The 24,030-nt window shown below is 22.7% G+C and overlaps 2 protein-coding genes across 4 annotated transcripts; one reads left to right on the top strand and one right to left on the bottom strand.

Annotated features, from left to right (window-relative positions):
- Positions 1–1,047: 1,047 nt before the first annotated feature.
- Positions 1,048–5,864, bottom strand: LOC122505199 (caltractin-like). 3 transcript variants are annotated; one of them, XM_043616684.1, is made up of 3 exons: positions 5,677–5,864; positions 3,935–4,624; positions 1,586–1,783 (listed from the first exon to the last, which is right to left on the bottom strand). In XM_043616684.1, exons 2-3 carry the CDS (start codon positions 4,588–4,590, stop codon positions 1,720–1,722), a joined length of 720 nt encoding a protein of 239 aa, XP_043472619.1. In that variant the 5' UTR covers positions 4,591–4,624; positions 5,677–5,864; the 3' UTR covers positions 1,586–1,719. The 3 variants fall into 3 exon arrangements, with proteins under 3 accessions (XP_043472620.1, XP_043472621.1, XP_043472619.1); XM_043616685.1 differs by lacking the exon at positions 5,677–5,864 and having other exon boundaries at positions 1,048–1,783; positions 3,935–4,131; XM_043616686.1 differs by lacking the exons at positions 3,935–4,624; positions 5,677–5,864 and adding an exon at positions 2,415–2,609 and having other exon boundaries at positions 1,048–1,783.
- Positions 5,865–6,310: 446 nt separating this feature from the next.
- Positions 6,311–22,333, top strand: LOC122505229 (Bloom syndrome protein homolog). The gene is made up of 14 exons (XM_043616719.1): positions 6,311–6,738; positions 7,376–7,511; positions 8,477–9,049; positions 9,127–9,907; positions 11,760–11,825; positions 12,034–12,197; positions 12,682–12,903; positions 13,270–13,631; positions 13,820–14,078; positions 17,483–18,017; positions 18,093–18,280; positions 20,288–20,612; positions 21,188–21,356; positions 21,803–22,333. Exons 1-14 carry the CDS (start codon positions 6,656–6,658, stop codon positions 21,990–21,992), a joined length of 4,053 nt encoding a protein of 1,350 aa, XP_043472654.1. The 5' UTR covers positions 6,311–6,655; the 3' UTR covers positions 21,993–22,333.
- The last annotated feature ends 1,697 nt before the right edge of the window (positions 22,334–24,030 follow it).

The following is a 24,030-nucleotide window of genomic DNA, read 5'->3' as shown; positions in this document are numbered from 1 at the left end:
ATTAAAATTTTAATTTTTTATACTTTTAAGTTTTAACTAACAATTTTGTAGAAGAATTAATTTTTTTAAAAAAGTCTATTTTCAATTTTACTTGAAATTATTTTTTTTAAGTTTTTATTTTCTAAAATATATATTTAATTGAAGAATTTACGAATAATTGAATTTTCCAAAAATTGAATATTGTAAACAAATGAATTTGAAAATTTTCAAAGAACTTTTTCCAAAATTACTAAAAATAAATTGATAATAGAAGAATTTTAGTTAAAAACACTTAAAAAGAAATTTAATTATTGTAGAAATTTAATTGTTTTCAATAGTAATAAAATTCTTCACAGAAATTAAATTATGTTCACAAATATTAAAATTCTTTTTAGTAATTCAATTATTTTCATAAGTAATAAAACTCATCGAAGGATTTCAATTATTTTTAATACAACAGACTTTAATCGAATTTCTCGACAAATATAATTTTATTCTTAAAAATTTTGTTAAAATTCGTCTAAAGAATTTAATTATTTAAAACTTTGTTAATTTCTTTATGAGAATTAAATTTTTCTTTTAAGTTTCCATAAAATGATTTTAAAAAATTTCAATAAATTTAAAAAAATTTTATATAATTCGTCACAAGAATTCAATTATTTTCATAAATAAAAAATTCTTTACAGGATTTTAATTACTTTTAATTTTAACGAATTTCTCGAAAAATGTAATTATTTTTAAAAATTTAATTAAAATTCGTCGAAAAATTTCAATTTTAAAAAATTTGATAATAAAATTCTTTATGAGAATTCAATTTTAAGAAAGAATTAATTATTCTATCAATTAATTATTATTGTAATTGAATTTAGAAAATAATTTTTTTGAAAAAGTTTAATTGAATTTTTTTTAAATATTACTTGAAGTTTATATTTTCTAATATATATTTAATTGGAGAATTTACTAATAATTGAAATTTCGTAAAATTTCTCCCAGTAGAAAGATTTTAGACAAGAACTGAAATCAGTGATTGACTTCAGTATCAATGATCTTAGGCTTTTTATAAGCAAATAAATACAAAATTTCTTCTTTATTCATAAAATTAAACTCATTCACATATTCATAAAATATAGAAATAAATATCTTTCAAAGAATCCTAATTCTACTTTTTAATTTATAAAAATAAAAAGCCGGAAATCATTTCCCCAAGTAAAGTATAAACTTTTTCTAAAAGAAAAACTTCAATTAGATTAAAAATCACTTTTTTTTAGGGATCAAAAGTTTTTCCTTTCTTTTTTTCTCAGTAGAGGCAAGTCTTCTTCATAACTCTTAGGAACTCATCTTGTGATATTTCACCATCACCATCGCGATCTGCCTCATCGATCATTTCCTGTAATTCTTCATCGGTGAGATTCTCGCCCAATTCCTTTGAGACACGTTTCAAATTTTTAAATGTTATCTTCCCAGTGTCGTCATCGTCGAATAAGCGAAATGCCTTAAGGACCTCGTCCTTAGTGTCCTTCTCGGACATTTTCGTTGACATTAATTGTAAAAATTCCTCGAATGACAATTTTCCAGTATTATCGGGATCCACCGTTGATGTTAATTTTTTAATTTCCTCTTTCTTTGGCTCGAGGCCAAGTGCTCGCATTGCAACTTTAAGTTCTTTCGTGGAAATTTTTCCACTCTCATCGGGATCAAAGAGATCGAAGGCTTCTTTAATGTCGGCACGTTGCTCATCTGTTAATTCGAATTTTGCAATTCCCCTCTTTCGAGGGCCTCCTGCTGTAGCTTTTTTAGTCGACGTCTAAAATTAAAAATAAATTATGAATTATTTAAAAATAAATTACGAACTATAAAATTTATTGAGTAGACAAATTGAGCGCTCCAATGCAATAACTCGTTTGACGCTCGAAAATTTTTCGAGCGTCGAACGAGTTATTGCATTGGAGCGCTCAATTTGTAATTAATTTAATTTTCATATCAAATTTTGATAATTATGAATTGATGAAATTAAATAATTATGAATAATAATAAATTACAATTAAATTTGTTGCACTCTGTAAAGAAATAATTTTGAGGTTATGTTCGTGTTACTTTTGCTTTAATTAAAACTTTTCATTAAATTGTATTAAACTAAAATCAGTTTTTAAATTATTTTATAGACGTAATAAAGAATTAAAAACCAAACAATATACATTGAGAGTTGATCTACTTTGTGTATTTTCATTCCAAAAATTACAAACATAACCTATAATTTTTTGTTTCTTAAGTATCTTTCTTTGGAGGGCGTCACATTTATATTATATATTACTTCTAACAAAAGTATTTTTTTTAATAATTATATTTTAGATTTTAACGTTAGATTTTAAAAATAATTCAATTTCTTTGTTTAATAAATAAAGGTTATATTTTTGTCATGATTTTTAAGAACATACCATTGTTTGAGCTGTAGATATTAAATCAAAACTAAATAATTAAGATAAATATTCTGTAAGAAGTGAAGCACAACTTGTTAAAGAAACTGTTTATTTTCATCTTTCGTTTCGATAGCAATTTATAAACTCATGTTTTTGTTGTCATAGCTACACGTGATTTATTATGAATTTGTTATTTTCGTGATTACAAAGTCTATAAAAAAAAAGGTTTGTGTAATAATGTCACGTACACAACTCCTCAGAATTGCTCAGAATATGAAAAGAGCATAAAAGGACTATTATGTCGAATTCACAGTTGCAATGAAGACTAAAACAACAATTGTTTTTTATTGACAGTTGATCATCTTTTTGTATTTTTTTTGTTCCAAAAATTAGAAACATAACCTCAAAATTGTTACTTATAAGTTCTTTCTTCGGTGCAAGTCTTAATATTTATTTTTAATAGTGGATGTCGGTCACTATACTTTTTAACCTATCAGTTTTAAATGATTTTAAAACAATATTGCTTTAAAATCAGTTGAATATTCAACCGAATGTAAAAAATAGAAAAAGTAAATTTTTAAAATTAATAAATTTCTGAATACTAGAAGAATCTTTCTTAACTAATAAAAATCATTCTCAGGGGTCTAAATATGACGAAAATCGTTATTTTGAATGGCTGCTTGCAAATTCGATGTAAATTTTAAAAAATTCAAAATGGCGGATCCAATATGGCGGACGAAAAAATATGAAATTAATCGGATTGGCTTGAAACTTGTTACTCGAGGGTTTTTGGGGTCGCTGATTGCGAATCCGATGTCAGTTTTTAAAAATTCAAAATGGCGGATTCAATATGGCAGGAGAATTTTTAAAAAATAATCGAATTGCCTTGGAACTTGTTACTCGGGGGTTTTTGGGGTCGCTGATTACGAATCCGATGTCAGTTTTTAAAAAATCAAAATGGTAGATCCAAAATGGCGGACGAAAATATAAAAATTAATCGGATTGGCTTGAAAATAGTTACTCGGGGGTTTTTGGGGTCGCCGATTACGAATCCGATGTCAGTTTTTAAAAATTCAAAATGGTAGATCCAAAATGGCGGACGAAAATATAAAAATTAATCGGATTGGCTTGAAAATAGTTACTTGGGGGTTTTTGGGGTCGCCGATTACGAATCCAATGTAAGTTTTTAAAAATTCAAAATGGTAGATCCAAAATGGAGGACAAAAATCTAAAATTAATCGGATAGGCTTGAAACTAGTTACTCGGGGGTTTTTGGGGTCGCCGATTACGAATCCAATGTCAGTTTTTAAAAATTCAAAATAACGGATCCAAAATGGCTGATAAAATGTTTAAAAACTCGTTGTAAGCTCTTGAAAATGGTCTTACTTTTGAAAAAGAAAATTACTTAAAAAACGAATGAATAAATAAAACAAGAGTATGTAAAATAGGTTAAAAAAATACCGTATAAATTGAGTAAAAGAATTCAGAGGATAATGTAAAATTTAGTAAAATTTTCAAGTAACTTAGTAGACACAAACCTTTCTCTTGAGGCTTTCGTTTTGGAGAGTCTCCTCCCTGATGTCCGATACTTTCCACATTTTCGCTTGCTACAACTATTTTGCATTTTTTTTCTATTAGAGTGCTTTTTCTCTGGTTTTATTACTTCCATCACAATTATTTCGAGTACTTCCACTATCTCCACTATTTCCTCCATTGCCATCATATCTTCTATGTCCATATCGTCTACTAATAATTCTTCTGTCTTTATATCTTCTTCTTCGAAATTCTCCATCTCAATAGGCTCTACCTTAATATTCTCCATGTGAATTTCCTCCACTACTGTTTCCTTCTCTTTTAACTTCTCCGTTTTAATTGAAGTTATTTTGTTACTCTCTAAACTGAAATTGATCTCTTTTGAATTTTCCGTTTCATTAGTCTCGACTTTAATACATTTCACTGTAAAATCATCTTCCTTATAATTTTGCTCAGTCTCTTCAATATTTTCCACCTTAACATTCTCTAGATTTATCTCTAACATTTTCGTATCCTGAGTCCTTATATCTGGCAATCTAATGTCACTTTTTTCAACCTTGGAACCCTCCCCAAGGTGTCCGATTGGAAAATTCATCTTAATATCCTTCATAATAAATTCCTGCTCTTTTAATTTTCTCCATCTCGTCATTTCCACGATCATTGTTTCTCAACTTTGATTTCATAAGTAAAATCAACTGAAAGTAATAAAGAAATAACTAAATTTTAAAGTAATTATAATATAAATTAAAAATAATAATTTAAAATAAAATATTTTTAACCGATTTTAAAATATCATAGGAAATTTTCACGTGGAATTACCCTTATATAAATTAAAAATAATAATTTTAAATAAAATATTTTTAACCGATTTTAAAATATCATAGGAAAATTTCACGTGGAATTACCCTTATATAAATTAAAAATAATAATTTTAAATAAAATATTTTTAACCGATTTTAAAATATCATTGGAAAATTTCACGTGGAATTACCCTTATATTTAATATATAAATATTATGATTAATTAATCAATTATTCCTGATTTGACGTATTTTCGTCTCATAAATTCCTTAATTTAAAAAAAAATGATTTTTTTTATAAACAAATTAATTTTTTTTTAATTAAAAATTAAGACAAAAAAAATTTGTTTACATTACTTAAAAGTTGAGGAAAAACTAAAATTTTCTTTCGTTCAAAACTTTTTTTCTAAACTCAATACTTTTAAACTGATAAGCTACTGAAAATAGGTCCACTTTTAATTTTTAAAAATCCAAAATTTCGAAAATTCATAACTCGAAAATTTGGACAATTATACAAAAATAAAAAATACGTATTTAATATTTTTCTATAAAGAACGAAAAAAAATATGTTTAACCGATATTAAAATGTCATAGGAAAATTTCACGTGGAATTACCCTTACTATATTTCTTAAATTCACTTTTCTTAATACAATTTCTCATTTTTATTACTTTTAATCCTTTTAATATTTTCACTATTTTTCACTTATAAAATTTCAATAATACACAATAAGAACTCTTTTACAATGTGCTTTGTATTTCATTTTTGTAATATTAAAATCCTTTTTTAATAAATTTTAATTATTCGTAAATGATTTTAAATTATGAAAATATTTTTGGAACTTAAATAAACATTTATTTAACGGTTTTTTTTTTATTTTAAAGTATTTTAATTCGTCACCAATTTCTGATATTCAAATTTTAATTGAGAATATTAAAACTTTACTTACAAGGAATAAAAACAATTGGCATGCCCTGTACAATGTTCATATAACAAAGTAATTAATATTTTTACTGAGACGTCTATTTTTTCAATAAACAACACTAATAATCTTTTTAGAAATTGAATTTATTTAGCACATTGAAAAGGAAGTTGAAAATTTTTCAGGTTATATTTTTGTAAACACAGTGCAAATTATGAAGGTGCGATCACAACTTGTCAGAATGGAACGCACTTGTTTAAAGTCTCATTCACATGCTTGTAAATGTGCAAATAACAAATATTAAACAATTTCCATTTTCCAGGTTCCGGATTCTTTTAATTTGTTGCTTCTTTAGAAAAGGTAAGAAAAATAATAATTATAATAAACAAATATATTAAAAACACAAATTAAAGTAGTTAATAGTTAAAAATACACAAATAATAAAATATTTGCGCAGACAAAAGAAGTTGGAGTGAAAGAGAGAGAACAATTGATGTAAATGAGAGAGAAAATATTTTTGTCTCTTTCACTCCAATTGCCAAATTGTAGTGTCTGCGCACTGCCGACCTGTGAACATACCATAAGTTTTCTTCTCTTTCTTCCAAAAAAGGCGCCAATACGCAAGCCAACCAGAAGGCAGAAACCAGAATAATAGCCCTAACCTAACCTCAAAAACTAAATGTTTGGATTTAATCCACTCGCGTGACTTTTGTGTTTATTTGTCTTTGTTTGTCTTTGTTTATATCGTCTCATTAAATATTTATTAAAAAACTGAACTCCACAAATTTGTCACATTAATGTTAACCAACAAACGAAAGTTTAAACCTTTAAACACCTCGTAAATATCCATAGTTTAATAATTTAACGTCGTAGTGTAAAATTATTGTTGAAAAAGCTTTTTTCCTTTCCTCTCTCTCTTTTTTTTTGCATTTTGCTAAGGAAATTAGTGTCAAATTTTCGGAATCATTTTTTTTTTTTAATGCGAATGTAGTTGTTTTAATGAAAAATGTCGAAAAAAGTTCCAGTCAGTCAAAATCAAAAACTGGGATTTAGAGAACTTTTGAGTAAATTTAATCGAGCAGAAACGAGGTGAGTTGAAAAGAACATTTTTTGCTGAAAATTTTTAAACAAACAAACAATTTTATTACATAATAAGAAGCATAATAACAAGAAACGAAGTGAAAGACGATTAGATTTTTATTCTTTTAATTTAGAGAAGAGAATGAAATTGCCACTATAATTATTAATTAATTAATACATTTAACATAAGTAATAATATTAAGTTTATTAATAATTAACATTAATTAATAATTCTTGAATATAAAATTTTTTAATTACTTTTTAATAATTAATAATTTAATTTAATGAATTTAATGAACTATAATAATGAATATTTCTATTAATTAATACCTAATAATATTTCTTTATTATTTGTAGATTTTGGTAAATTAATTAATATTTATATTTTATCATTTTTTTTTATTTATTCAATTTAGATATTAATTACAATAATAATAAATACTTTTAATGAATTAATATTCTTAATTTTAATAGGTAATTAATAAATTTTTATTTTATTTATTTTCTTTTTAAATTTAAAACTTTAAACTTTAAAATTTTTTTAAATTAATTCTTTTAATTTATGTTTCGATTTTATATTAATTACAATAATAATTTAATAATAATTAATTAATTATTATTCTTTATGTAATAATAATATTTGCAGTACTCCGAAGTCAAAGAAAGATGATTTTTTGGACGACGATGACGACGATGATTTCGAGGAGCCTGAAAAATTGAATAAAATTCCTGAATTATTTAAAAAACATGAATTGAAGAAAAGTAATTCAATTATTTCAATTGTAAGTTTTGCATTTTTGTTTAAAATAATGTATTATACTTTTTTACATTTCAATTAATTTACTCTTTTTTTATTTATCTCATCAATAAATTTTATAAATAATAACATTTTTCGAAAGAATTCAATTATTTTTATAAACAGCAAAATTCTTCGCAGGAATTGAATTACATATTTCAATTGTTTTCAAAAATTTTAATAAAATTCTTCTGAGGAATTCAATTATTTACAAAAAATTTTAATAGAAATCCAATAATAACATTTTTAATTATAATTTATTATCACAAACGATTATTTTAAAAAAAAGTTTAAAAAAAATTCTTTGGAAAATTCAATTATTTTCAAAATTTTCAAATTAAAATTATTAAAAAAAAAAAAACTTGAAGAAATTCTTCGAAAAAATTTAATTATTTTATGGAAACTAATAAAATTGTTCAAAATAATTGAATTTTCTATAAATAATTTCAATTAAATTTAATAATAAAATTATTTATTACAATTATTAACAAAATCGATTTTATTACAAAAATTAAAGAAATTTTTCAGAAGAATATTGAACTATTTTCAATATTTTAATAAAATTCCTTGAATGAATTCAATTATTATAAAAAATTGTAAGATAATTTAGAGAAAAATTTTATTTTCTAAAATTTAATTTAGTATATTTTATTCATTTATTTATTTTTTATTTATCATTATATAAATAATTTTATTTCATTAATAAATTTATGTTTTAATAATTTTAATTCTTTATTTCGTCTCTTTCTTTTTTGTAAACTTGTTAATAAATAAACTTTTTTTTTTATTTAAATTATTTATTTTTATTTATGTTTTTAATACTAATTTTTATTTTTTATTTTTAATTCTAATTTTTATTTTCTTTTTTCAATTTCATTTCTTTTGTAATTTTTGCACATAAAGAGAAAAAAGAGTGAAATTCGCTAATTACAATTTTTTTCAATTTCTCAGCCGAGTTCCGAGGAGAATTCATTTATCGGCGAACTAGAGACAAATTCGGCGGTTTACGTTGAGGATTCAATTGAGGAAAATGCACGTCGCAATTCTCAGAAGGAAAATTTTCAAGCGGCAACGAATGAATTTAAAGAAATTGTAAATAAAAATGCAGAGCCATTAACTGATGACGATAAATCGAAAATAATCGCATCAAATTCAAAGGCAATGAAAATATTAATGAAAAGTCCGGGGAAAAATAATTTAACGGAGGAAAAACAAAATTTACAAAAATTAGAAAATTTTGAGGGAGCAAAAAAATTATTATCATTATCGCCAATTAAAAAACGTTTGGGTTTGAATAAATGTAAAAAAAATGCCGAAGAATTTCTCCCATCCGATGATTGTGAATCGCCGAGAAAATTAATGTCACCAGTTAAGAAGAATTCACCGATGAAAAAATTAACATCGCCGAAAAAGGAATTAAAGGGTCCGGACGTTATGGTCAACATGAAACCTTTGGGTTTCGATAAAGAACTTCAAAATTGGATTCAAAATGTGAAAAGTAATCCCGTCATTTCTGAAACTCCGGTAAGTTTCCCTTTTTTTTCTTCCTATCAATTTTTTTATTTTTAAAAACAAAATTTCTCTGTAATCTTTTTTTTCAGACGAATCGGCAAAATTTAGAAACGAATTACGAGAAATTAAAGGACCTTCAAATCGAGGCGTACGAAAAATATTTCAACGCCTTAATTTTAATTCCCGTTGAAATTTTACGACAATTTCCAAAGTTCGACGTCGAGAGTTACGAGAGTTTGAAAATGCTGTCGAAACGAATAAAAGCAAAGACATTGCGTATCGGTAAAAATTTAAAGGAATTAAAGGAGGAGGAAGAAGTGAAAAGGGAGAAATTTTCCAATTCATCAGACAATTTTCCCACTTCAGCCGATGATCTCGATGAATCAATATCAATGAAAATTTCACCATCAAGCAATACATTTGAAAGTCCAAATTTAAATTACGTCTCACTCACTGAACGAATAAAGAATACAAACAACGCTGAGAATAATTTTGTGGAAAAATACCAGCGTAATTTGAATGATTCGGAAATAATGCAATCGCCAGATGTGAAGAAGAGTTCGTTTAAAGTGAGAAGACCGGTGAAAACAAAAATGGAATTAACCAGTGAATTGTGCGATAAAGATCCGCAATTCCAGAGGGAAAATAATCAACAAGAGAGAAAAATTGAAATGAGAACAAATAGTCAACAGGAGAGGGGATTTGAAACGAGTAATTTTAATAATATTGGAATGTTTGTTGAGAGAAAGACGGAATTTCAGAATCCAAGTAATAATTACGAGACTCCGGATAAAGGAATTGCGAGGTTTAACAGCGCTGTGCCTTCGAGTAGTAAATCGAATTCCTGGTCGAATATCGATGATAATTTAGGTAATTTTTTTCTAATTCTATAATCTAATCTAATTCATTTTCAATTCTTTCTATTTTTGCAAAAATAATTGAACTTTACAGATTTGAAATTGAATTTATTTTATGTAATTTAATTATCTTGAAAAACTATCGAAACATTATTAATTTATAAATTATTTTACGAATAACTTTCTTTAAAAATTCGTCAAATAATTTAATTGTATAAATTATAAAAAAATTTTATTTTTAAATATCAACTTTAATTTTTTTAATTTTGAGATTCAAAATTTAAAACAAATGAAACTAATAAAATTCTTCGAAACAATTGAATTATTTTCAAAAAAATGTAATAAAATACTTCAAAACAATAATTCAATTATTTTAAAAAAATTTAATACAATAGTTCAAAACAATTCAATTATTTTAAAAAAATTTAATAAAATACTTTAAAACAATGAAAATATTTTCAAAAAATGTAATAAAATACTTCAAAACAATTCAATCATTTTCAAAAAATGTAATAAAATACTTCAAAACAAATTCAATTATTTTCAAAAAATTTAATTTTGAAATTTTATAAAATTTCAATTTTGAATGAATTTAATTAAGAAATTTTAAAGAACTTAGTTTTTTGAAAAATTTTAATAATTCAAATTCTTCTAAAATTAGTAAAATTTTTTAATCCTAAATATTTAATTAATTATTCAAAATAATGGATTTATAGAAGAATTTTAGTTAAAAACAGTAAAAAAAAAAATTTAATTTTGTCAGAAGCTAGAAATGATTGAAAAAATTCAATTATTGTCAAAAGTAAAAAAAATTCTTCGCAGAAATTCAATTATATTTCTAAAATATTATTTAAATTCTCGTTAAAATTTCAATTATATTTATAAATAATAAAATTCTTTTCCAAAATTCAATTATTTTCAAAAAATTTTTTAATAATCTTGGCAAAATTTCAATTATTTTCAAAAAATTTCCGTAATTTCAATTATTCTCACAATGTCTACTAGTTTAATAAAATTTTCCAAAAGAATTCAATTACTAAAAAAAAAAAATTTTAATAAAATTCTAAGCAAACATTTTTAATTATTTTCATAAATAATAAAAAGTTCACAGGAATTTAATTATTTACAAATTCATAGAAAAAAGTTCAGAAAATTGTATTAAAATTCTTTGAAACAATTCAATTATTTTCAAAAAATTTGGAAACTCCTTCGCAAGAATTCAATTATTTTCAGAAAAATAATGAAATTATTTTCGTAAATAATAAAATTCAATTATTTTTAATGCATTTTTAATCGAATTCCTCGAAAAATGTAATTATTCTTAAAAATTTCATTGAAATTCAATAAAAGAATTCAATTATTTAAAAGTTTTATGATAAAATTCTTTATGAGATTTAAATTTTGAGAAACATTCAACAATAAATTATTTATTTGCATTTTATTTGTATTTAAATAATTGAATTCTCGTAGAATTTTTTCTTCATAAAAATTGATTTAAAAATGAATTATATTCAAAATTTTAAACAATAATTGAATATGAAAAGCATTATAGCGTGAATTTTTAGAAATAATTGAATTTTGAAAAGGTTTCAAATTAAAGTCTTTGAAAATTTGAATTTTTCATACTAAACTAACAATTCTGTAAAACTAATTATTTTGAAAAAGTAATTGAATTTTGTTTTGAAATTATTTGAGGTTTTTATTTTCTGATATATATTTAATTAAAGAATTTCCGAATAGTCGAAATTTTGCAAAACTAAAATGTAAAAAAATGGATTTGAAAATTCTGAAATAACTTTTTAAAAAATTATTAAAAATATTTGATTTAAAGAAGAATTTTAATTGAAAATTTTTTGCTTTTTTAGCTGAAGAATTTTGCGCAGGTTCGCATTTTATTGAGGATTCTTTCACGGAGAACGTTTCAATGTCAGGTAACAATTTTTTTATTTTCCATATTTTTCCAAATTTGCTTTTTATTGCCAAAAGAAAGCATTGAAAAAAAAAAAATTTCCAAAAAAATACAATTTTCAAATTATTATTTTTTTATCATTTCTTTTTTATTCTTTTTCGTTATTTATTTATTCAATTTAAATAGACAAAAGTTACTATTCTTTTTTTTTCGTAACATTTTAAAATTAGTTTCAGTGAATTCTACACCTAAGAGAACTGAGTCGGCAGCATCGGCAGCAAAATACGGCGATAGTTCATTTGAAATTGGTCGATTCACTGGAAACTATACAAACGACGGAGTAAGTGGGGAATTCGATTCGAAAAATTATCCGCATTCGAAGGAAATGCTTAAGGTATTAAATTTTTCACTATTTTTTCTTATTTCTAAAGATTTAGTTAAAATATGCTTTTTTAAATATTTAAAAAGAAATTGTTTATGTATTTATTTTAAAATGTTTCAAAAAATTTTTAAACGTTTATTTATTTTAAATTTGATAAATTCCTTTTTTTATTGATTAAATAATAAATTAATAATATTTTTAAATATTTGTTCATTTTAAAATATTTTTAATAGAAAATTTAAAAAAAATTTCTTTATATTTAATATTTTTATAATTTTACAAATATTGATATTTATTTTTTAAATCATTTTTAGTAAATTAAAAAACTTTTTTTTATTTCCTATTATGTAATATTAAATATCGTACTTTTTATAATTTGCTATTTTTTAAAAATTATCCTATTTACTATTTATTATTATTATTTTTCGTTTTAAAAACGTTTTCATCATTTAATGAATTAAAAGAAAAAAATAAAATCGATTTTTCTTTCTTACAGGTTTTTAGGCAGAAATTCGGTTTGTTCTCGTTCAGACCAAATCAGTTGCAAGCGATAAACGCAACGATGTTGGGACACGATTGTTTCGTATTGATGCCAACCGGAGGTGGTAAGTCTCTGTGCTACCAGCTCCCGGCACTATTGACTCCTGGCCTGACAGTCGTTATTTCTCCCCTGAAAAGTCTCATCATCGATCAGGTCCAAAAACTCACCTCCCTCGATGTAAGTTTAATTTTAAAATTATTTTTTTTATTTTCCACTCCCAGAATAATAATTTTTTCCTACTTGTTTGCCAATCTGGAAAAAATATCTATTTCTCCATAAGAAATATGGATTTAAAAAAATTTAAAAAAAAAACCATGCAAAAAATTAAATTTTTCTTTTTGAAATTTAATAAACTTTTTCTTTTAAATTTCAAAAGGGGAAATTTTTTAAACTAATAACGAACGATTAAAATTTCACTTGCGATTGTGCGCGTGTATTTATATGCTCGTTTTGTAAAAAATTATTTTGTCTTTAAGAAACAAATTATTAAATTATTTTTGTTTTTAAGAAAGAATGATAATTAATGAATTCTTTTTTTTTCAGATTCCTGCGGCTCATTTATCGGGGACAGTGACTGAACAACAGGCAGAGAGGATCTACAGGGAATTGTCGAAGCAAGACCCGGCTCTGAAATTACTTTACGTGACGCCGGAGAAAATTTCGGCGTCGGTTAAATTTTGCAATTCACTGAAGACACTGTATGAGAGGGGTCTTCTCTCGAGATTTGTCATCGACGAGGCGCATTGCGTGAGTCAATGGGGACACGATTTTCGGCCCGATTACAAAAGACTCAAGTGCCTACGGGACAATTATCCGAATGTGAAAACAATCGCTCTCACTGCCACTGCAACGCCGAGAGTCAGGACTGATATTCTACATCAACTCGGCATGTCGCATCCAAAATGGTATATTTCTTTCCTTTTCTATTTATAATTATTATTAAAAGTGATGGAATAACTCAGGTATTTTTTCTTTTTTCTTCTTGCTTTTTTAACAATAAATAACAGTTGATAAATAAAAAAAATATTATTAATGGTCATTCCGACAAAAAAAGCATCTTTTATCTTTAATAAAACATAGACTTTTGTTACAGGTTTATGTCAAGTTTCAATCGACCAAATTTAAGGTACAGTGTGATTGCAAAAAAAGGAAAGAGCTCGATAGAGGAAGTCATTGCAATGATTCGATCGAAATTTCGCAATGACTGTGGAATTGTTTACTGTCTCTCGCGTAATGACTGTGATAATTATGCCACGGAATTGAAGAGGAACAGCATTAAAGCCTCAAGTTATCATGCCGGACTTACGGACTCGCAAAGAAGTGATGTCCAAGGTCGTTGGGTGGCTGAAGAGGTAAAAATATTAATTTTCACACATTTTTTTCTTTTGCTTTAACTTTTGTTAAACTAACAAATGTTACTTTATTTTTATTATTTATTCTTATTATTATGCAAATTACAAAATTAGAAAATAAAAATTTCAAATAACTTGACAAAAAATTCAATTGAACTTTTTAAAAAAAAATTAAATCTACACAACTTTCAGTTAAAAGTATGAAAAATTCAAGTATTCAAAGATCGAAATTCAATTATCTACAATTTTAACTGAAATTCATATTTGAATCAATTATAATTAGAAAAATCTACGACAATTCAATTATTTAAATAAAAATAAAATGCAAATAAATAATTTATTAAATAATTGAATGTTTCTTAAAATTCAATTCCCATAAAGAATCGTTATCAACAAATTTTCAAATAATTCAATTCTATCAACGAATTTTAATTCAATTTTTAAGAATAATTACATTTTTCGAGAAATTCGATTAAAATTGTATACAAAATAATTGAAATTCTGCGATGAGTTTTATTATTTATGAAAATAATTGAATCCCTAAAAAGAATTTTATTACTTTTGAACAATATTTAATTTTTGCGAAGAATAATTTAATTATTTCCAAGAATTTTAATATAATTCTTCGCAAAATTCAATAATTTTTAAAAAAAAAATTTACTAAAATTCTCCAAAAATTTCATTATTTTTCAATAAAATTTCTCAAAAGAATTTAATTATTTAAAAAAAATATTTTTAAATTCCTTGAAAGAATTGAATTTTTTAGAAAAAATTTAATAAAATTCTTCACAGGATTTCAATTATATTAATTAAATTCGAAATAATTCAATTATTCTTTCAAATTTCAAAATTAATGAAAAAAATTCAATGTTTTAAAAAATGTAAACAAAATTCGTCATAAGAATTCAATTATTTTCATAAATAATACAATTCTTCAAAGGATTTCAATTATTTTTATAATTAAATTATGAGAAATAATTGAATTATTTTTTTATTATTAAAATGAATAAAAAAATAAAATTCTTAAAAAAAAAATTTCTTAAAATTCGTTTGCAAGAATTAAATTATTTTCATAAATAGCAAAATTTTTCACAGAATTTCAATTACTTTTAATTAGATTAGTCGAAATAATTGAATTATTCTTTTAAATTTCCATAAAGTTATTAAAAAAAAATTCAATGTTTTAATATATGTTAACAAAATTCGTCACAAGAATTCAATTATTTTTCATAAATAATACAATTTTTCGCAAAAATTCAATTATTTTCAAAAATTTTAATCAATCTCTTGCCATGAATTTAATTATTTTCATAAATAATAAAATTCTTCTTTGAAACTCAATTATTTGCAAAATTTTTAATACAATTCTTCGAACAATTCAATTATTTTCCAAAAATTTTATAAAATTTTATATAAGAATTAAAAATTTCTTGAAATAATTCAATTATTTTCAAAAATTTTTTATATAATTCTTCGCGAAAATTCAATTATTTTTAACGTTTTGATTAAGTTTTTGTTCAAGAATTTAATTATTTTAATAAATAATAAAATTCTTCTAAAAATTCAATTATGTTCAAAATTTTTAATTTTTTTTTTAATTTTTAAATTTTTAATTATTTTAAAAAATTTAATGTAATACTTGAAAAGAATTGAATATTATTACTATTGAAAATAATTGAATTTTTGCAATAATTTCTAACTTTTACAAAATTGAATTTTTTTTCTTGTTTTTAACTAAAAATCTTCCATAAATTTATTATTTTTAATAACTTTTGAAAAAGTTCTTTAATATTTATAAAAATAATTGAATCTCTGTGAAAATAAATTGAATATTTTCTGAAAATAATTGAATTATTGCGAAGAAATTTATAAAAAAAACATTTGTAAATAATTGAATTGCTGTGAAATATTTGTTATTTATAAAAATAATAAAAGGTTTGCTTAGAATTTTATCAAAAAATTTTTTAAATAATTAATTTCTTTTGAAAAATTTTATTTAAATACTAGATATTGAAAATAATTGAATGGAGGAGAATTTTTGAAAAAAAAATTGAATTTGTTAAAAATTTCATTAAAATTTTTGAAAATAATTGAATTTTGGTGACAAATTTTAATATTTATTAAAGATAAGTGAAATTTTGACGATAATTTTTTCAAACTTTTGCGACCATAATTAAATTTTTGCGAAGAATTTTCTTACTTTTGAAAATAATTGAATTCTTCAGAAGAATTTTATTAAAATTTCTTTTTAAATAATTGAATTCTTTTGTGAAATTTTATTGAAACTAGTAGATATTGAAAATAATTGAATTTTGATAAATTATATGGAAATTAATGAAATTTCTACGAAGAATTTTATTTAAATTATTTTGAAAATAAATTGAATTCAGAATTGTTAAAAAGAATTTCATTAAAATTTTTGAAAATAATTTAATTCTTTCAAGAAATTTAATTAAGAATATTATTGACAATAATACTTAAATTCTAAATAATAAATGATAGGAAGGCTTTTTAAAAGAATTGAATTTCTTTGATTAATTTTAGTAAAAATTTTAACGAATAATTACATTTTTCGAGAAATTCCATTAAAAATTGTATTAAAAATAAATAAAATAATTGAAATTCTGCGATGAGTTATATTATTTATGAAAATAATTGTAAATCTATAAAGTTTTTTTTATTATTTATGGAAATAATTAAATCTCTGTAAAAAAAATTTGATTATATTTATGAAAATAATTGAATTACTGCGAAAAAAATTTTAAAATGAAATTGAAGAAAAACTAGATTTCAAGAATTTTTTTAATTTGAAGTTTTTATTTTCTAATATTTGATTGAAGAATTTCCAAATAATCGATGAAATTTGTAAAATTGAATTGTAAACAAAAAAGATTTGAAAATGTTGAAAGAAAGTGTTTTAAAAATTATTAATAATAATTAATTTAAAGAAGAATTTTAGTTCAAAATTCTGGAAAACAATAATTGAATTGAAATGATGAAAGTAATTTTTAATTATTATAAAACATAAAGAAATCGATTGCTCCGAGTCTTCGACTCGGAGCAATCGATTTCTTTATGTTTTATAACAATTTTTTTATTTGTTTAATTTCAAAAAGGTTTGAATTAAAAATTTTGGAAAATATAAATATAGTTTTAAAAACCTGGAAAATTCAGGGAATTTGAAATGAGCAAAAGCGTGGCAACCCTGAAAGTAATTAAATTCTTGCGAAGAATTTTATTAAAATTTTTGAAAATAATAAACGATTTTAACAAAAAATAGAATTAAAATTATATTTGAAAATAAAAAATTTGCTAATTTGTCAAAATAATAATAATAAATGGAATACACCGTTTTGCGAGCATAAAATTTGCTATTTTTAATATAATAATTATTTTTGTTTCAGGTAAAAGTTGTCTGCGCGACAATAGCATTCGGCATGGGGATCGACAAGCCAAATGTGCGATTCGTACTTCACGCGTCACTTCCAAAGTCAATCGAGGGCTACTATCAGGAGGGCGGCAGGGCCGGTCGCGACGGTGAATTCGCCGAATGTGTTCTCTTCTACAATTACTCGGACATGCACAGACTGAGGCGAATGATTGAATTGGACAAGCCATCGCAGGCCGTTATCAAGACAAACATGGATAATCTCTTTCAAATGGTTGCATTCTGCGAGAACAAAACCGATTGTCGCCGAGCAATTCAATTGAATTATTTTGGTGAAATTTTCGAGAGGGAAAAATGTATCGCGAATAAAAATACGGCTTGTGATAATTGTCGGTGTAAGGGACAATTCACGGTTATGGATGTGTCGCAGGACGCGAGGGAGATCATTAGAGCTGTTCAGGAAATTACCAACGCGAGACGAATTCGATTGACGTTGCTCTATTTGACGGACATTATCAAGGGTTGTGATCTCAAAAAAATCAGGGATGCTGGTTGGTATTATTATTTTGCTATTTCTTTTTCTCCCTCAGTTGTTTGGAATTTTACTTATTTTTCTTCTCTTTTAGGTTTAACGACTCATCCGATTTATGGAAAGGCGAAATCGTGGAATAAAGGCGATATTGAGAGACTTTTACATAAACTCGTCATTGAGGGTTATCTCTGCGAGGAAATGTATATTAACAATGAAATCGCTTGTGCTTACATTCAAATCGGACACAAGGCGAACGAATTTATGACGAACAAAAGCGCAAAGGTGAGACTTTGTTTTTTTTTATTTAAAAGTATTACAAGAATATTTTCAAAAATACTTCAAATCGACATCTTCCTTAAAAAAAAAAATGATATTTGAAATAACAATTTAGTATAAAAAAAATCTCATAGCACTTTAAAAACATCATCGAGAGTTGCAATTTTTAAAAGATGTCAATTATTTTTTCCATTCATTTATTTTTGTATTTAAAGAAATAAATTCTTGTAAAAGATTTTAAAAATTATTAAAAATAATAATAATTGACTTGAAGAAGAATTTTAGTAAAAATTATAGAAAATAGTTGAAGAGTAAAAAAGTTTTAGTAGAATTGAAATCAGTTGAATTTTTTAATTAAAAATAATGGATTTCTAGAAGAATTTTAGTTAAAAACACTAAAAAAAAGTTGAATTTTAATAAAAAATTTTTTTAAAAAATTCTAAAATATTTAATTGTTTTTAAAAATAATAAAATTCTTCTCCAAAATTCAATTATTTTTAAAAACATTAATAATATATTGGCAAACTTTCAATTATTTTCGAAAAATTTCCTCAATTTCAATTATTCTCAATATCTATACTATTTTAATAAAATTTTTCAAAAGAGTTCAATTATTATTTACAAATTCATAGAAAAAATTCAAAAAAATAGTAATAAAATTATTCTTTGAAACAATTCAATTATTTTCGAAAAAATTTTGGAAAATTCTTCGCAAGAATTCAATTTTTTTTCGCAAAATAATGAAATTTAAATATTTTCATAAAATTTCTTCAAAAATTTCAATTATTTAAAAAAAAAATTAATTAAATTTAACGCAATAATTTAATTACTATTATGAATATTAAAATTTTCACAGGAATTCAATTATTTGAATTACAAATATCTGAAAATTTTTTCCAAACAAAACAACTATTGATATTTTAATTATTTAATTAAATTCTTTTAAAAGAAATGAATTATTATATCTAAAATGTTGATAACATTTGTTAATAAAAATTAAATTATTTTCACAAATAATAAAATTCATCGCTAGAATTCAATTATTTTTAATACAATTTTAAATTAAATTATTCGAAATAATTGAATTATTCTTTTGAATTTTCATAAAACGATTCAAAAATTTCAATTTCAAATATATTCAATTCAAAAATTTCAATTATTTAAAAATATCTGATAAAATTCGTACGAAGAATTTAATTATTTTCATAAATAATTAAATTATTGGCTGAAATTAAAAAATATTTTCCATATCTACTATTTTTGTAAAATTTTCGAAAACAATTCAATTATTTAAAAAAAAAATTCAACACAAAAATTGAATTAATGAATATTAAAATCTTTACAAGAATTCAATTATTTTTAATTAAATTTTTCGAAATAATTGAATTATTCTTTTAATTTCCCATAAAATTATTCAAAAAAAAATTAATTTTTTAATAATTCGCAAGGATTTAATTAATTGAAAAATTGGTGTTAAAATTTCTTTTTGAGAATTCAATTTTAAGAAACATTCAATTATTGAATAAATTATTTATTTTTATATTTAAATAATTGAATTCTAGTAGAATTTTCTAATAAAAATTGATTTTCATTTCATAAAAATGAATTTCAGTTAAAATTTTACAAATTTTACAATTCTGTTGAAAAATGATTTTTTTTTTTTCTAAAATTATATGAAGTTGAATAAATTTGAAAATTTTCAAAGAACTTTTTAAAAAATTATTTAAAAAAATTTATATACTGAAGAATTTTAGTTAAAAATTCTAGTAAATAATAATTGAATTGAAACGATGGAAAAAATGTTGAATAAGTTACAGTAGCTTTGAAGGAATTCAATTATCTTCATAAGAATCAATATTCTTCCCAGAAATTCAATTATTTTCGGAAATTTTACAAAATAGTATCTTCAATTGATTTCTGTAGAAACTTTCTAAAAAGTTAAATTAATAGAATTGATAATTGATTTGGATAAGAATTTTTGTTAAAAATTAAAAAAATATTTGCTGCTTTCAGATAACATTCCATACTCGCGAGGCAAACACAACGTCGACTGCAGTCGCAACTGTAACAACTGTTACTAAACAAAAAAATCCGGCATTAGCCGAAATAGAAGAAAAATGCTACAAAGAATTATTGACGATTATCAAAGGAATTGCCGGCGCTCTAGACGTTTCCTCCTCATCGATTATGAATATGATTGCAATTCGTGCAATGTCAATGCAATTGCCAATAGACGAGGAGTCAATGCTAAAAATTCCCCACGTCACTAAAGCAAATTTCGATAAGTACGGAAGGGCGCTTCTCGATGTCACTCAAAAATATGCAACCGAGAAAGTTGGTGCGTCTTTTATTTTATTTATTTCATAATTTAGTAATAAATAGAATCAGTCATTGATATTTTTATATTTTTAAAGATTTTTTCTCTAATATTCAATATCTATTTTTTTTTTATTTTCACAACAGTCAAACTTTTCCAAAATCATTAAAAGCAATTGATTTAAAAAAAAATTTGATTTTTTAATTCAAAATTCTAGACAGTTATTGAATTTCGAAAAAAGTAATAAGAAGCAATTTTAAGAATTAATTAAATTTCAAAAGGTGTTTTAAATTAAAAATTTTTTTAATTTAAAATTTTTTTTTTTGTCAAATTAAATTTGTATTTTTATAAACTTCATTTTTTTTAAAAATTATTTTCTATACAATTTTAATAAAATTCCTTGAAAGAATTTAATTATTTTCAAAGGTTTTAAAATCAAATTCTTCGAAACAATTCAATTTTTCTAAAAGTTTTAATAAACTTCTTGTTATTTTCATTAATAATAAAATTCGTTGGAGGATTCAATTATTTTCGAAAATTTTAATAAAATTCTAATTGTTTGTAAAATGAATTGAAATATTTATTGTTAATTGCAGTGCTGGAGACTGTAATGGAAAATGAAAGCGAGGAAGAGGATGATAGTGACTTGTGGCAGGTCGATGCAGCTTCCACGTACAGCAGCGGAAGTACCTCGAGTTTTGGTCGAAAACGTAAAGGAAGAGGTGGACAACGAGGGGGAGCGAAAAGATTCAAAAGAGCTTCTAGGTAATTTTTAAATTTACTTTTTAATTTTTGAGATTAAAAAAAATGTGTTCTCCATCTTTTTTTTTTTATTTTTTTTAATAATCAAATAGAGAATACTTTTAAGATTTTATTTGAACAATAAAAAAGAGGAATTTTCTATTACTCTAGAAAATATAATATTTTTAGGGGCCCACTTCAGGAATTGTTAGAAATAATTGAATTTTTGAGATGAATTTTATTATTTATGAAAATAATTAATTGCTTTTAAAAAAATTGTTTTTAAATATTTTGAATAATTGATTTTTTTTAAAAAAATTTTCTGGATATTCGTTTTTCAAATAATTGAATTCTTTTGAGAAATTTTATGAAGATATTGAAAATATAATTGAATTGTTTGCGAATTTTAATATTTTAAATACTTTAAAGTAATTAAATTATTATTTTAATATTTTAAATTTGATTTACAGTTCCCAACGTGGAAAATCAACAGCAACTCGAGGCAAAGCGACAAGGGGCAAAACGACGGACAGTAAAAGTCGAGGTTCCCGAGGTGGGTCAACGTCGTCTCGAGGCGCCTCAACGAGTCGTGGCCTTGGTTTAGTTGAATTTGGTCAGAAGAAAAATTTCACCGATCCCCGCTTCACGTCTTTTAATTAGAAACTCTTAAAGTATTTTTTTTAAATCTAAACGAACTTCTAGAACAATTTTTTTTTTTTTAAAAAGACGTTAACTGCGTGTATTATAAGAGACTGTGTAAATAAGATAGTTATTTTTTTTTTACAAAAAACTTAAAAGTTAAGTATTTATTAAACTAAGAAAACACGACAATTTTTCAATTATAATTCTAAGGAGAGAATTATTATCATGCTTTTTATAAAGATTCCATTAAGCGAATCTCAAAAAACAAGTTTTTCTCTCATTTTTTTTCTTTTAACTCTCGTGACCTGTCGTATTTTCAATTAAAAATAGAAAACCAAATGTTTCATTTCTTATAAAACAAAAAAAAAGTAAAAAAAAAAAAAATTGTGATTATTAAATAAAGTTATTTTTTTTCAATATGAAATGTTATTTTTAATTTTAATTATAAATCGAGGAGAAGATTTTCATCGATATAAATTTTTGATAAATAAAAAATTTTTTATTATTCCTTTGAAATTTGTTTTCTAGAATTTTCAACTAAAATTCTTCTCTAAATTGACTATTTCTAATAATTTTTTAGAAAATTTATTTAACTATCTGCTTTTTTTTGAATAACTGAATTCAAATATTCAAAAAAAAATAATAATGATAAAATTCAAATAATTTTTAAAATTCGTCACAAGAATTAAATTATTTTCATTCCAATATTAATTTTCTTTGAAGAATTTAATTATTTTCAAGAATTTTAATATAATTATTCGCGAAATTCAATAATTTAAAAAAAAAAATTTATTAAAATTCTCCAAAAATTCCATCATTTTTCAATAAAATTTCTCAAAAGAATTGAATTATTTAAAAAAATTTTTTAAAAAATTCCTTGAAAGAATTGAATTTTTTAGAAAAAATTTAATAAAATTCTTCACAGGTTTTCAATTATATTAATTAAATTCGAAATAATTGAATTATTCTTTCAAATTTCAAAATTAAATGAAAAAAATTCAATTTAAAAAAAAGTTAACAAAATTCGTCATAAGAATTCAATTATTTTCATAAATAATACAATTCTTCAAAGGATTTCAATTATTTTTATAATTAAATTATGAGAAATAATTGAATTTTTTTTTTAATATCAAAATGAATAAAAAGAAAAATACAATTCTTTAAAAAAAAAAACTTTCGTAAAATTCGTTTGCAAGAATTAAATTATTTTCATAAATAGCAAAATTTTTCACAGAATTTCAAATCACTTTTAATTACATTAGTCGAAATAATTGAATTATTCTTTTAAATTTCAATAAAGTTATTCGAAAAAAAATTCAATGTTTTAATAAATGTTAACAAAATTCGTCACAAGAATTCAATTATTTTTCATAAATAATACAATTTTTCGCAAAAATTCAATTATTTTCAAAAATTTTAATCAATTTCTTGCCATGAATTTAATTATTTTCATAAATAATAATATTCTTCTTTGAAATTCAATTATTTGCAAAATTTTTAATACAATTCTTCGAACAATTCAATTATTTTCCAAAAATTTTATAAAATTCTATACAAGCATTAAAAATTTCTTGAAATAATTCAATTATTTTCAAAAATTTTTTATATAATTTTTCGCGAAAATTCAATTATTTTTAACGTTTTGATTAAGTTTTTGTTCAAGAATTTAATTATTTTAATAAATAATAAAATTCTTCTCAGAAATTCAATTATTTTCAAAATTTTTAATGCAACTTTACGAAACATTTGAATTATTTTAAAAAAATTTAATGTAATTCTTGAAAAGAATTGAATATTATTACTATTGAAAATAATTGAATTTTTGCAATAATTTCTAATTTTTACAAAATTGAATTTTTTTGGTGTTTTTAACTAAAAATCTTCCATAAATTTATTATTTTTAATAATTTTTGAAAAAGTTTATTAATATTTATAAAAATAATTGAATCTCTGTGAAAATAAATTGAATATTTTCTGAAAATAATGGAATTATTGCGAAGAAATTTATAAAAAAATTTGTAAATAATTGAATTGCTGTGAAATATTTGTTATTTGT

This window comes from Leptopilina heterotoma, unplaced genomic scaffold (assembly GCF_015476425.1).
Source record: "Leptopilina heterotoma isolate Lh14 unplaced genomic scaffold, ASM1547642v1 Lhet_350, whole genome shotgun sequence".
In the NCBI taxonomy this organism is placed as follows: domain Eukaryota; kingdom Metazoa; phylum Arthropoda; class Insecta; order Hymenoptera; family Figitidae; genus Leptopilina; species Leptopilina heterotoma.
Note: the sequence above shows the minus strand (reverse complement) of the source record. Positions and strands in the feature narration are given on the sequence as shown.